The sequence below is a fragment of the Chiloscyllium plagiosum genome, unplaced genomic scaffold, assembly GCF_037043375.1.
Source record: "Chiloscyllium plagiosum isolate Xiang-an unplaced genomic scaffold, Cpla_swu_hap1 HiC_scaffold_30, whole genome shotgun sequence".
Taxonomy (NCBI): Eukaryota; Metazoa; Chordata; class Chondrichthyes; order Orectolobiformes; family Hemiscylliidae; genus Chiloscyllium; species Chiloscyllium plagiosum.
Window position 1 is genome coordinate 56,185,143 of NW_028270168.1, and position 15,968 is coordinate 56,201,110.

At 42.4% G+C, this 15,968-nt stretch overlaps 1 protein-coding gene across 3 annotated transcripts in view; it reads right to left on the reverse strand.

Annotated features, from left to right (window-relative positions):
* Window positions 1-5,126: 5,126 nt before the first annotated feature.
* Window positions 5,127-15,968, reverse strand: part of LOC122563772 (uncharacterized) — an 82,972-nt gene continuing 72,130 nt past the window's right edge. For 2 of the 3 annotated variants that reach the window (XM_087976967.1, XM_043717990.2), the window contains one exon: window positions 12,943-14,386. In XM_087976967.1, coding sequence (XP_087833093.1) covers window positions 13,069-14,061 — 993 coding nt within the window. In that variant the 5' untranslated portion in view covers window positions 14,062-14,386 and the 3' untranslated portion in view covers window positions 12,943-13,068. Of the gene's footprint in view, window positions 14,387-15,968 lie in introns of all 3 variants that reach the window. The other variant, XM_043717989.2, reaches the window with a different exon arrangement.

Here is a 15,968-nt window from a genome sequence, read left to right on the forward strand (position 1 = left end):
CTCCTTATTTACTGAATGAACTTACCATAGGGAACCTTATCAAACGCCTTGCTAAAATCCATGTACACCACATCCACTGCTCTCCCTGTTAGGAACCTAAATAATGTTATTTTTAAATAGTGAAAGTCAAGAGGTCTCATTCACTCCCTTACACCTATAACAGATTTTGAGGTGAGGCGAGCTTTGCTGGGTGTTTAGTTTTAATTAATAGAGAGGTTTGGCCTCCGCATCATAACAATATAGATCATAGAATCATACAGATGTACACCATGGGAAACAGACCCTTCAGTCCAACTCATCCATGCTGAACAGATATCCTGACCTAATCTAGTCCCATTTTCCAGCACTTGGCCCATATCCCTCTAAACCCTTCCTATTCCATATATACCCGTCCATATGCCTTTTAAATACTGCAATTGTACCAGCCTCCACCACTTCCTCTGGCAGCTGATTCCATACACGCACCATCCTCTGCATCTTAGGTCCCTTAGATCCCTTTTATATCTTTCCCCTCTCACCCTAAACTTATGCTCTCTAGTTCTGGACTCCCCACCCCTACCCAAGGGAAAAATCTGTTTATCCTATCCATACTCATGATTTTAAAAACCTCTATAAGTCACCTCTCAGACTTCAACGCTCCAGGGAAAACAGACCCAGCCTATTCAGCCTCTGCCTATAGCTCAAATCATCCAACCCTGAAACATCCTTGTAAAGCTGGATGGAAGTTTGCTTGCTGAGCTGGAAGATTTGTTTTCAGACGTTTCGTTACCATAATACATAACATCGTCTGTGAACCTCCAGTGAAGCACTGGTGTTATGGCTCACTTTCTATTTATGTGTTTAGGTTTCCTTCCAGCATGATGTCATTTGCTGTGGTGATGCCATTTCCTGTTCGTCTTGGAGGGTGATAGATGGGATCCAGATTGCTGTGTTTGTTGGTAGAGTTCCGGTTGGAATGCCATGTTTCTAGAAATTCTCGTGTCTCTGACTGGCATGTTCTAGGATGGGAGTATTGTCCCAGTCAAAGTGGTGTCCTTCCTCATTTATATGTACAGGTACTAGTGATACTGGGAGGCTCACTAATGATTTTACTTAGTATGGTGACAAAACGTCTGAAAACGAACTTTTCAACTCATAGAATCCTGACAGTATGGAAACAGGCCATTTGGCCCAACAGGTCCACACCAACCCTCCGAAGAGTAACCCACACAGGCCTGTCCACCTTCCCTATTATTTCACATTTCCCTGACTAATGTACCTAACCCACACATCCTTGAACACTATTGGCAATTTCACATGGCCAATCCACCTAAAGTACACATCTGTGGGAGGTAACCGGGGTACCTGGAAGAAACGCCCGCCAAGATGGGGAGAATGTGCAGACTCCACACAGACAGTCGCCCAAGACTCGAATCGAACCCGAGTCTCTGGCACTATGAGACACCAAGCCACCATGCTGCCCTATATGGCTTATCTATGTCCCTCTGTAACCCGCAATATCCTTCCATGCTGTCCATAACTCCACCAATCTTCATGTCACCCACAATTTATGAACCCATTTTTCTACGCCATCATCCAGATCATTTATAAAAATGACAAACAGCAGTCGCCACAAAGCAGATCTGCTATTAACTCTAACCAATCAGAGAGGATGGGGGCGGGCTGGACCTCCAAGCTTTCAGAGAGGCGTGGTTATAGAACATAGAACATTACAGCGCAGTACAGGTCTTTCGGCCTTTAATGTTGCACCGACCTGTGAAACTAATCTGAAGCCCATTCTAACTTACTGAACCATCTAACCATCTGAACTCCAGGATGAACATCAACCAAAACCTTCTTACAAGCAGCCAATTTCTGATCCAAACAGCTAAATCACCCTCAATCCCATGCCTCCGCATTTTCTGCAATAGCCTACCATGGGGAACCTTATCAAATGCTTTAATGAAATCCATATACACCACATGAACCGCTTTACACTCATCCACCTGTTTGGTCACCTTCTCAAAGAACTCAGTAAGGTTTGTGAGCATGACCTACCCTTCACAAAACTGCGTTAACTATCCCTCGTCAAATTATTCCTTTCTAGATTATTATAAATCCTATCTCTTATCCTTTCCAACACTTCAACCACAACCAAAATAAGGCTCACTGGTCAATAATTCCCAGGGTTGTCTTTACTCCCCTTCTTGAACAAAGGGATATTTGCTATCCTCCAGACACTATTCCTGTAAACAATGACTTCATAAAGATCCAAGCCAAAGGCACTGCAATCTCCTCCCGAGCTTCCCAGAGAATCCTAGGATAAATCCCATCCAGCCCACGGGATTTATCGATTTTCACAATTTTCGGAATCCCTAACAGCACCTCCTTATGAACTTCAATCCTGTCTAGACGAATAGTCTGCATCTCAGTATTCTCCTCGACAACATTGTCTTTTTCCTGTGTGAATACTGACGAAAAATATTCATTTAGTGCCTCTCATGTCTCTTCGGACTCCATGCACTTCCCATTACTGTCCTTGACTAGCCCTAAACTTACTCTAGTCATGCTTTAATTCCTGACATACTGATAGAAAGCTTTTCCTTGATCCTTCCTGCCAAACACTTCTCATGCCCCCTCCTGGCTCTTCTTAGCTCTCTCTTTAGGTCCTTCCTGGCTAAACTGTAATTCCCAGTTAACTGAATCTTCACATCTCATCTTTACATAAGCCTCCTTCTTCCACTTGACAAGAGATTCAACTTTGTTAGTGAACCACGACTCCTTCATTACACCACTTCCTCCCTGCCTAACAGGTACATACTTCTCAAAGACATGAAGTAGCTGTTCCTTGAACAAGGTCCACATTTCAATTGTGCCCATCCTCTACAGTTTCCTTCCCCATCCTGTGCATCTTAAATCTTGCGTAATTACATCATAATTGCCTTTCCCCCAGCTATATCTATTGCCCTGTTGCACATACCTATCACTTTCCATTGCTAAAGTAAACGTAATCAAATTGTGGTAACTATCACCAAAGTGTTCACCTACCTCCAAATCTAACACCTGGCCTGGTTCAATACCTAGGTTAGTGCTCCAACCAATCAGTGAATGAGGAGGTGGGTCTGGAACTGTGCGTTGAGCATGCGCCAAAGCGTCTATGGAGCTATAACACTCTATCCTGGAGGAAGGGAAGGATGCCTTTTTGCTCACAGTTCTAACAGCACATTGAATGGGAAGCATTTCCAAATCGACATTTTGGGCAAAAGCCCAAAAAGTCGATTCTCTGCTCCTTGGATGCTGCCTGACCTGCTGTGCTTTTCCAGCACCACACTCTCGACATCTCCAGCATCTTCAGTCCTCACTTTCACCTAGCATTTCCAAATCAGCAATTCTAACCAGGTAAGACCTAACAGAGTCACTCCATTCACCACATAAATGAAAAGGTTTGTTGATTGCAAAAGATTTCTGAGATCAGTATCACTGGAAAACCTCCAAGTGTTTCAAAATTGTGCGCACAGCAGCCCTGGAGGATGTGTGCAGGTTGGGCACTACACCTGAGGAAAGAGGGACTGTCAGCCTTCCTGGGGAGGAGCATAGATTTACCCCGCTGATTCCTAGAGTACAGGCTGCAGAAATCAGTCTCCAATTCATTATGGCACAGAAAGAAGTATTTTGGCTGATGAAGTCATTGATTCTCTCCGTTTCCAACCATTGACTCAGAGAACTGGGTAATACCACCCATTCTGGGGGGAAAAAAGCTTTTATTCCCCATGTCTCTTGCCCATCTTGTAAATGGTTGGATCTAATACACTATCCAGTCTTTCAGAATTTACATAAATCATTTAAATAGGGGAATGGTAGCTATGGATGGAAAATATATCATGATTAGATTAGATTAGATTACTTACAGTGTGGAAACAGGCCCTTCGACCCAACAAGTCCACACTGGCCCTCCGAAGAGCAACCCACCCAGACCCATTCCCCTACATTTACCCCTTCACCTAACACTACGAGCAATTTAGCATGGCCAATTCACCTAACCTACACATTTTTGGACTGTGGGAGGAAACCGGAGCACCCAGAGGAAACCCACGCAGACACGGGGAGAATGTGCAAACTCCACACAGACAGTTGCCTGAGGCGGGAATTGAACCCGGGTCTTTGGTGCTGTGAGGCAGCAGTGCTAACTACTGTGCCCATTATAAAGAGTACACAATGAGATTGCAAACAGGGATAGATAGGTTTCGTGAATAGTCAAATTATCTTGTACAAGGAGTATAATGTGGGAAAATGTGAAGACATTCACTTCGGCAGGAAGAATAAATAAGAGCAGAATATACTTAATTGCAGAATGACTGCACATTTGCAAGGTGCATGCGATTTAAAGCGTGAGTCACAGGGTTACTATGCAAATACAGCAAGTAGTGAAGAAAGCTAATGGACTGCTATCTTTTTATGACAGAAGTTAAACATAAATGTAAGGATGTCCTGCTTCATTTGTGCAGGGAATTGGTAAGAATACATCTCTCATACTGTGTAAAGTTTTCATTATCATCGTTCAGGAAGTGTGTATATTTATTAGAGATGATTCAGAGAAGTTTACTGGATTGCCATCTGGAATCAGATGGTTGTTTGAGGAGGACAGCTTATACAGACAATAGGAAAAAGAGCTGGGTCAGAACTGCTGATTAAGAAAGGAAAGTAATGTAGTTGTAAGCAAGGATGTAGGCTGTGGTGAAGTAGAATCCATGTGGGTTAAGCTGAGAAACACCAATGGGCAGAAAATGACAGTAGAGTTGTATGTCAAACACAAGCTGTAGTTGTAATTTTGGGGAGACAATTGAACAAATTTAAAGCTGCACATAATGTGGATATAGCCATTATTATGGATGACTTTAATCTGCATATAATTTGGACAAATCAAATCGGTAGCAATACGACAGAGGAGGAATTCATGGAGTGTATATGGAATTGTTTTATGGATCAATACTTTGAAGAAGCAATTGAGTATCGGGTAATGTTATGGATCAGGCTAGACCTCCTCAAAAATATTTGAAGGAGGTAGCCCGTACCCTAACGTTTTCTTATTTTATAGGCAGTTGTGAAGTGGATATTCGAAGTGTGTGCAGCTGATCAAACCACTCGGCTTTAAGCAAAGTAGAATTTATTTAAACCCTATAGTTGAAATACAAACAGAAGGAAACAGAATTTAGAATAATTTAGCTACTGGAAAACAACCGATTTATAGCAACTTAACTAAGAAACCGTTCTAATCCAGTAACATCCAATAAACACACTCCTTGGCAAAAAGGTAAATTGAAACACACATTCGTACAGGAAGGAGGGAACAACTTCCATAGAGATGTCAGAGAGAAAAGTCAGTCACAAATAATCTGCTGACGCCTGGGACCTTTCCTGGACTCCAGTATCTTCTGGCTGCCACAGCTAAACTCAACTAGAAAAAGCCTGAACTGGGACAACTGGCCATTCCTCTGCCATTGTCAAACCAGGCTCTTCCCAGATCCTTTGGCATCTCTCTTTTATAACCTCTCTTTAAAAAAACTCAAGAACAAAATGACCTTGTTAAAGTGACAGCATTAATAAGAAAGTAAATAGGAAAGACAGTAATAAGCAAGGAATAAGTGACAATCAGATTGACCATTAGGGAACAGTGACCACAGTAGGTTAGAATTCGTCATTAAAATGGAGAGTGATGTCATTCCTTCTGAGAGTAGTGTCCTGAAATTAAATAAATGAAATTACAGTGGTATGAAGTGTGAGCTAGCTGTGATAAATTGTGCATGAGTATTTAAATGGAAAATGGGAGATGGTTAAGGCAAACATTTAAAGAATGAAGAAATAAGCTACAAAAGTTATTTATCTCAGGCAGGCACAAAAACAATATAGGAAATAAGGTCAACCATGACAAATAAGGCAAATTCATGGGTAGTATTTAAGGAAGAAGCATACATATTTGCAAACTAAAATAACACCTTGGGATTTGGAACAGTTTAGATTTCAGCCAAACGATTAATTCGGGGGGAAAATAAAGTATAAGAGTAAGCTTGCAGGAACAACACAATGGTTTTAATTCACAGGATGTGGGTGTCACTAGCTAGGCCAGAGTTTATTGCTTATCCCTGACTGCCCAGAAAGTGTTACAAGTAAACTACTTTGCTATGGGGCTGCAGTCACATGAAGGCCAGAACAGGTAAGCATGGCAGTTTCCTTCCCTAAAGATGAAGACATGAAGGAGTCAGGAGGGTTTCCTGACAATCAACAGGCCTCTTGATTCCAAAGTGATAGGAAAATCTTCAAAGGTCAAAACAAAAAAAAAAAGTCAAGATGAATATATGGTCAGAAACAGATGGCAGACCATTAAATACATATTTAAGCTTTGTTTTCACAAAGGAGGACACCAATATGGGAATCATAGGGTCTAATGGGAAGGACGAACTAAAAGAAATTAGTAGGACATTTAATTATGGGATATGATGAAATGGCTGAGGCATTGAACAGGTATTTTGTATCGGTCTTCATGGTAGAGGACACTAATAACATGCCAGTGATTGACAAAGAGATGAAGGTAGGTGAGGACCTGGAAACACTTATTATTACGGAAGAGGTAGTGTTGAACAAGCTAATGGAGACAAGGATTGATAAGTCTCCTGAACCTGATGGAATGCATCCCAGGGTACTAAAAGAGATGGCGGGAGAAATAGCAGGTGCACTGATGGTAATTTTCCAAACTTCGCTGGTCTCTGTTCCAGCAGATTGGAAAACAGCAAATGTGATGCCACTGTTTAAAAAGGGAGAAAGACAAGAGATGGGGAATTATGGACCAGTTAGCTTAAGCATCTTTCCCACTACAGAAGTTATCAAGGAAGAAGTAGGAAGGTATCTTGATAGAAATTGTTCTGTTGGGAGACACAGCATGAGTTCATGAAGGGTAGGTCATGCTTGACAAATCTTTTGGAATTCTATTAAGATATTACGAGGGAGGTGGACAATGGGGACCCAAGTGGATGTGGTATATCTAGATTTCCAAAAGGCCCTCGACAAAGTGCCACACAAGAGGCTGCTGGATAAGATAAAGATGCAAGTCATTGGGGTAAAGTATTAGCATGGATAGAGGACTGGTTGGCTAACAGGAAGCAAAGAGTGGGGATAAATGAGTGCTATTCTGGCTGGCAATCAGTGACTCGCGATGTGCCACAGTGATTGGTGTTGGGACCGCAATTATGTACAACTTATATAGATGATTTGGAGTTGGACACCACATGTAGAGTGTTAATGTTTGCAGATAACACTGAGATCAGTGGCAGAACAAGATGTGCAGAAGACTGTGAAACTTTGCAGAGGAGCACAGATACATTGAGTGAGTGGGCAAAGATCTGGCAGATGGAATACAATGTAGATAAATGTGAAATTAGCCATTTGAAAGGACTATTACTTGAATGATAAAATGTTGCAGCATGCTGCTATACAGAGTCAACTGGGTGTCCTTGTGCATGAATCATAGAAGGTTGATCTGTAGGTACAACAAGTAATTAGGAAGGCAAATGGAATTTTGTTCTTCATTGCTAAAGGGATTGAGTTTAAAAGCAGAGAGGTAATGTTACAGCTGTACAAGGTGCTGGTGAGGCCACACCTGGACTACTGTGTTCATTTTTCATCTCCTTGCTTAAGAATGGATGTACTGGCATGGGAGGGGGTGATTCCGGAGTTTAGGGGTTTGGCTTATGAGGAAAGACTGACTAGATTGGAATTCAGAAAATTCAGGGGTATTTTATAGAAACATATAAAATTATGTAGGGAATAGATAAGCTAGAAGTAGAGAGGATGTTTCTACTGGCAGGTCAAACTTGGACAAGAGGGCATAGCCTCAAGATCAGAGGGAACAGATTTAGGACTGAATTGAGAAGGAACTTCCTCACCTAGAGAACTGTAAATCTATGGAATTCCTTGCCCAGTGAAATAGTTGACACTACTTCAGTAAACATTTTTAAAGCTAAGGTAGATTTTTTTTGAACAATAAAAGAATTAAGGGATACAGTGAGTGTGGGTAAGTGGATCTGCACCACAAAAAGATTAGCCATAATCTTATTGAATGGCAGAGCAAGCTCGAAGGGCCAGACAGCCTACTCCTGCTCCTAGTTCTTATGTCTTATGTATGTAAAGACTCTCAACTCTGAGTGAAAACAAATATTTCCTCATCTCTTTTTGAACTTGATCACACTTTTATTCAAATGGGTTGAGAACTGGCAGATGGAGTTTAATTTAGATAAATGCAAGGTGCTGCAATTTGGAAAAGCAAATCAGAGCAGGACTTAATGTTAAGGAACTGGAGAATGTTGCTGAACAAAGAGACCGTGGATTGTAGGTTCATAGTTCGTTGAAAGTAGTATTACAGGTAGATAGGATAGTGAAGGCAGCATTTGGTATGCTTTCCTTTATTGGTCAGACCATTGTGTCTCAGAGTTCGGAGATCATGTTGCGGCTATACAGGACATTGGTTTGGCCACTTTTGGAATATTGCATGCAATTCTGGTCTCCTTCTGGATATTGTGAAACTTGAAAGGGTTCAGAAAAGCTTTACAAGGATGTTGCCAGGGTTGGAGGATTTGAGCTATAGGCAGAGGCTGATTAGGCTGGGGCTGTTTTCCCTGGAGCTTCAGAGGCTGAGGGCATAAGCTTAAGGTGAGAGAGGAAAGATTTATAAGGGGCAACCTTTTCACAAAGAGGGTGGTGTGTGTAAAGTATGAGCTGTCAGAGGAAGTGGTTGAGGCTGGTACAATTACAACATTGAAAAGGCATCTGGATGGGTTTATGAATCGGAAGGGTTTAGAGGGTGCTGGCAAATGGAACTAGATTAATTTAAGATATCTGGTCAGCATGGATAGGTTGGACCGAAGGGTCTGTTTCTGTGCTGTACATCTCTGTGATCTGCACCAGGTTGGGAAGGGATCCACCCTTCTGAAACACCAGTGAGTTGACTGGGGGAGAAACTGTTCCCCTGCTCCCACTCTGGGAAAGTGTTTATTTATCCCACCATCTATCCCACCAGCAATTACACACTGGGGAAAAGCCGTTCACGTGCACCATGTGGTGGAAGGGATTTGCCCATTCATGTAACCTGCTGACACACCAGTGAGTTCAACAGTAAATAGTGTTTGGATTTTGCAGCTTATCACATCCAGGCCTTAATCATGTTCAAGGGGCTCTGTTTCTGCTGATGTTCATCAACCCAGAAATGGGTGTTAATACTCTGCGCCTCAAATAAACTACCTTTGTATTACATATAGCGTGATGTCTTTTAAATGTCTCTAACACAAGATCATTTCTTTTCAAGCACTCTCCCTCTCTCCATGTCCTCCATCCTCACCTCCATACAAAAGACCGAGAAACCCATGAAGCTGCTTTGTCAGAAGACTCTATCACTATCTATGCTACTTAACTATGTGATCTGCCTATATTGCTTGGTAGACAAAACCTTTCACTGTGACTCGGTACATGTGACAATAAATTCAATTCAATTCAATTCAGAATGGAGACAATCTGATCAGCTGTCCCTGCTGCTTCCCTCTCTTTCACTCTCCCAATGGGCCAACCTCCCCTGATGGTATCCAGTTTGTCTCTGAACTCCCTTTGGGCAGGTTTCCAATTTGGACTAATGGTGTTAGAATTAGTTGAAGTCTCTTCCCTGCACACACTCTGCTAATGGAAATGCTGATAAAAGCGCGGATGGGGCGAGATATTGTCTGAGATTGACAAAGAAAGCTGTGCCTGAGTTACATTGAAACAGGGAGAAAGTGAGGACTGCAGATGCTGGAGATCAGAGCTGAAAATGTGTTGCTGGAAAAGCACAGCAGGTCAGGCAGCATCCAAGGAACAGGAGAATTACATTGAAACAGACTCACTCATGGAGTGATCAGCTCGCACGGATTTATGACACAAGTCGTATCTCTCTGAGTTACATTTTAAACAGGCTTGGGGATTCGTGAGGTCTCATTGAACAAGCTGTGTTGGAGAGTAGGAATAGGCCACTCAGCGCCTCAGGCCTGCTCCTCCAATCTAGATCACAGGTAATCATCTTTCTCTGTACCACATTCCCATACTATTCCCATATCCCTGATGTCACTAATGAAAGGAAATATATCAATCTCTTTCTTCAACTTCAACCGACTGAACTTCCTCACCCTCTGGTTCATCAAAGATTCATCACCCTCGGAGAGGAGTCTCCACCTCAATTGGAAATGGCTTGCCCTTTATTCTGAGACTCTGTCCCCAGTTGTGGACCCCACAGCCAGGGGTAACATCCTTTCTATATCTATTCTCTATCTCTTTCAAGAAAGTGTACATTTCCATAAGATCATTTCATATTCTAATCAACTCCAGTAATTAGAGACCCAATCTGCTCAATCCCTCCTCATACAACAGTCCCATCATCCCAGGAATCTGTCTGGTGAAACTCCACATGCACTTCCTCTCTGGCAAGTACATCCTTTCCAAGGTAAGGGGACCAGAACTCTGCATAATCCTCCTGGTATGGTCTCCCCAGTGTTCTGTACAAGCGAAGCAAGATTGCTTCAGTTCTTGAATCCTTTTGCAATAAAGGAGAACATCTTCACTGGACCAGGCATAATAACTTTCAGTGAGTTAAAAAAAAAGGACATTTTTGGACATCTTTCCAACCTCTCATCATTTAAGAAATGCCTTACATTTTTTCGAACCAAAGTAGATAAACTTACTTCCCCACATTATATTCCATCTGCCATGCTCTTGCCCACTCTCTATTCTAGTCTAAACTCCTTGAAGCTCTTTACAGATGTCTTGCATTGCACATTCCCACTAACATTGTGTCATCTGCAAATTTGTACATATTATAAATCCATTCCCTCCCCCCTCTAAAATCGTCACCATCAGGTCCCACCTCCAGCTGTGAATAGGAGTCCAAGCACTGATCCTTATAATAACCTATTGATCACAGACTAGCAACCTGAGAATGACCTATGCATTCCTACTGTCTGCATTCTGCCTCTTAACCAGTCTTCAGTTGATCCTAGCATATTCTTATCAATCCAGTGCACTTTAGTTTTATTCACCACCTCTGTACAATGTTATCAAAACCTTCTTAAAATCTACAAAAACCACATTCACTTATTCCCATTTGTTGATTCTGCTGGTAACATATTTAAAGAACAGACAAGATGTTTCTCAAACATAATTTCCCCTTAATAAATCGATCTGACCTGCCCAATTGGATAATTATTTTCTGAATATTCAGTGAGCACTTCTTTATACTAGACTGTAGTATTATTCACCAATTAATGTCAATCTAACAAGTTTCTCGCTCCCTGGTTTCGCTCTCCTTCCTTTAAAAGTGCCGGGTAATTTACAACCTCTCAATCTGCAGGCAATCAATTGCAAAACTAATCAGTCACAGAGATGTACAGCACTGAAATGGACCCTTCGTTCTAACTCATCCATGCCGACCATATGTCCTAAACTAATCGAATCCCATTTGCCAGCATTTGGCCCATATCCCTCTAAACCCTTCCTATTTGTATACCCATCCAGATGCTTTTTAATATTGCAATTGTACCAGCCTCCAGCACTTCTCTGGCAGTTTATTCCATACACTCACCACCCTCTGACAAATTGCACCTTTGGTCCCTTTTAAATTTTTCCTCTCTCACCTTAAATGTATGCCCTCTAGTTTTGGACTCCACTACCCTGGGGTAAAAACATTTGCTCTTAATCCTATCTATGCCCCTCATGATTTTATAAACCCCAATAAGGTCACTTCTCAGCCTCGGACGCTCCAGGGAAAACAGCCTCAGCCTATTCAGCTTCTTGACAACATCCTTGTAAATCTTTTCTGAACCTTTTCAAGTTTCACAACATCTTTTCTCTAGCAGGGAGAGGAGAATTACACGCTGTATTCCAAAATGGCCTAACCAATGTTCTGTACAGCTGCACCATGACCTCCTAACTTCTAAACTCAATCATTGATCAATAAAGAAAAGCATACCAAACACCTTCTTCACTATCTTATCTACATGTGGCTCTACTTTCAAGGAATTATGAACCTGCAATGCAAGGTCTCTTTGTTTAGCTACACTCCCCAGGACTTTCCCACTAAGTGTATATGTCTGGCATTTTAACATAAATTACTAATTTATCTACTGTCTCCACAACCATCAATCAATAATGAAGGTCCTGGAAATGTCTCAACTTACAGACCTATTGATTTCTCCAATTCTACTTGTCTACTAATCTTAGAACTTTCCATCATAATTATTTTTAGGAGACTTCTTGTATGTGACTGTGAAGATAGACACAAGTACGCAGATTCTTTGCTGTTTCTCTATTTTCCATTAAAAATACTCCATCTCCTCCTGGGATAGACCCACAATTCCTTTTGACAATCTTTTCACTTTTGCATACTTACAGACATCTTGACAATCCAGTCAATGACCTTTTCCAGGTCAGTTGAGGAGGAATATGCTTTTAACTCAATCATGACAGGAAACTGCAGGGAAGTATCAAATGAAGACTGGGGGAATTATCTGTCTCACAAGAGTACAGCTCAGAGTAACATTCAACCCAGTGCAGCATCTGGTTATTTCCTTTCCTGCATATTTCACCATCTGCCAATTTCAGGCAGAAGTGATGGTTGTACCAAGTTCTCTCTCGATCGCATCGCACACAGCACGTAGATTTCAATCAGTGACTGCAGTTTGGATTTCTTTGCTCTGACTGACCCAGTGTTTATTTCCACTGTATCTTCCTGCAGTAGACATGACGGTCTTGGTTCATTCCTAGTGGTGCAACAATTGCCAACAGGAATTAATCAGCACTTCCCCATTGGAGAAGTTTATTCATAGAACATTTCAGAGATTGAATTGTAGATCTTGCACCAAAGATCAACTAAAGCAGAAGTTCAGAACAGCAGTGTAATCAGGGAAAGATCACAGATAGTGTTTTAATCAGAGATCCTGCAGCACTGAAAGACAACGACACATCCAGAATATCAAACACTAGTCAGTTACAGGAGATGTTAACAAACCACACTTTGTCAGCCTATCAATCCTGGGTGTGATTAACAGCAGTAGTAACAGCAGAATCCAAACGCTGTACTAATGTGTGAATTTGCTGATGTGTCAGTAGATGAGATGACCGAGTGTATCCCTTCCCACACACTGAGCAAGGGAACGGCTTCTCTCCAGTGTGAGAGAGTTCATGTAAATGCAGGCTGCCAGACTGAGTGAATCCCTTCCCACACTTGGGGCAGGTGAATGGTCTCTCCCCAGTGTGAGTGCGTTGGTGTGCAGTGAGGGTAGATGACTGTCTGAATGTCTTTCCACAGTGAGTGCAGCTGAATGGCTTCTCCTCGCTGTGAATTCGCTGATGTGACCGAAGGCTGGATGAGTTTGTTAGTTCTTTCCCACACACTGAGCAGGTGAACGGCCTCTCTCCAGTGTGAACTCGCTGGTGTGCACTGAGATTGGATGAAGACCTGAACCTTTTCCCACAGGAAGTGCAGGTGAATGGCCTCTCCTCAGTATGAACTCTCTGATGTGACAGCAGGTTCGACGACAAAGCAAATGACTTCCCACACAAAGAGCAGGTGAATGGCCTCTCCCCAGTGTGAGTTCGCTGGTGTGACTGGAGGCCCGACAACTGAGTGAATCCTTTCCCACACTCTGAGCAGCTGAATGGTTTCTCCCCAGTGTGCACTCGCTGGTGCACAATGAGGTTCGATGAACACGAAAACCTCTTTCCACAGTGAGTGCAGCTGAAAGGTCTCTCTTCAGTGTGAACCCGACGATGTAACAGCAGCTGGGAGGACACAGTGAATCCCTTACCACACTCTGAACAGATAAATGGCTTCTCCCCTGAGTGACTGTGGCGATGGTTTTCCAGCTGGTATGGATAATAGAATCCTTTTCCACAATCCTCACATTTCCACGGTTTCTCCATGGTATCATCCCCAATGTGACTGCGTCGATGGCGTTCCAGCCGCGATGGATAATTGAATGCTTTCCCACAGTCCTCACATTTCCATGGTTTATCCATGATATCCTTGTGTCTCCAGTTTGGACAATCAATGGAAGCCCGGATCTCACACACAATACTAGTGTGGTTTCTCCCCACAAGGGAATGGGGAGATTTTTTTCAGGCTGAATCACTGGTTAAAGTTCTTTACAAAGTCAGGAGACTGGAGCACACCATTTGGGCAGGTGTGGGTGATGTTCTCGATCTGTTTCCAGTCACACAGATGTTTGAAATCTTCCTCAAACACAATTTCTCCTTTTACATTGATGTGTAAGTTATGCTGAATCTAGTGAATCTTTCAGATCCTGATGTGAAGTTTACTTTCTGTGAATCCTCTCCTTATAACCTGGAAAAGAAGCATAAAACAAATTCAGGACAAACAATTCTAGTTATTACATCAAAGATATCCTCTCCCTTTCTGTCAAAGCTGTAAATCCTGACCCACACCTTCTCCCTCGGCTGAAATTCAAACTTAGTTCCAGCATTTATTTTCTCCAGCCACAGTTTTCACCCTCCATGTAATAAGGGTTAGAAGGGAGGAAGGGTGTGACACTGAAGGGAACCAGTCCTTGAAAAGGAGCGATCTTGTGTTCGAGAAATTAAAAAGACTCATCACTTAATGTGTTTAAACACAAAGTGAATTTATTTCACATTCATCCATAATATCAGCATCTGTGACTGGACTCAATTAACCCCAACATAAACAGAACATAATGACCATTAGTCAGTGCCAGATGTGATTAACTAAAAAATCCAATCATTGTGGGCGGCACGGTGGCACAGTGGTTAGCACTGCTGCCTCACAGCGCCTGAGACCCGGGTTCAATTCCCGCCTCAGGCGACTGACTGTGTGGAGTTTGCACGTTCTCCCCGTGTCTGCGAGGGTTTCCTCCGGGTGCTCCGGTTTCCTCCCACAGTCCAAAGATGTGCAGGGTCAGGTGGATTGGCCATGCTAAATTGCCCGTAGTGTTAGGTAAGGGGTAAATGTAGGGGTATGGGTGGGTTTCGCTTCGGCGGGTCGATGTGGACTTGTTGGGCCGAAGGGCCTGTTTCCACACTGTAATGTAATGTAATGTAATCTAATCTAATCTAATTGGTGTTACTTGTGAATTTGTTGGTGTCTCAGAATATCTGACTGAATTCCCTGTCCACACATGCAGCAGCTGAATAGGGCTCTCATCAATATGAGTATGCTAGTGTCCAGTGAGTTTATCTGATCAACTGTCACACAGTGGAAGCAGCTGTTTGATCTCTGGTAAATTCATGGGAAATCAGGATCCCAGAACTTCCATAGCACTTTGTGAATTGGCCGGTGTCTCAGCAGGCAATATAACTGAGTGAATTTTCTCCCACACTGGGAACAAGCGAACGGCCTTACTCCTGCGTGAATGTACAGATGAGTTTCCAGTTTGAATGGGTAATTGAATACTTTCCCACAGTCCCCACATTTCCACATGTTCTCCCTATTGTGTCTGCACGTGTATGTAGACAGGTCAGATGATTGCCTGCAAGCATGTGTATAGTTTTTCTCCACTGTGAAAGTGACATAGCCTCCCATGTTCACAATTCAAGACAGCGTTCAGATCCTGAGAAATTGGATTACTCTTTTAGATTCTGATGGAATGTGTGGTTAAAGTTTCTGCCTGCAAATTATTCTGATCCAGTATCTTATGCAACTGACCTAGAAAAAGGGAATGATTGAGAAGCCACAAAATCAAAAAGGCAGGTTGTCAAATTGACAAATTAATTTGATCATTTGTCAGGTCAAAACTAGGAAACGGGAACATAAATATTGATAGACTGTCACTGTTCTATGATCTCCTTCAGTGAAGAAACCCAGTTTCCAGGTCTGCACTTGCATATGACTCTGGCCCCCAAGGGATGAAAGAAAATATTAGAGAGAGGGAGGAGTTCGAAGTTTGAGGAGA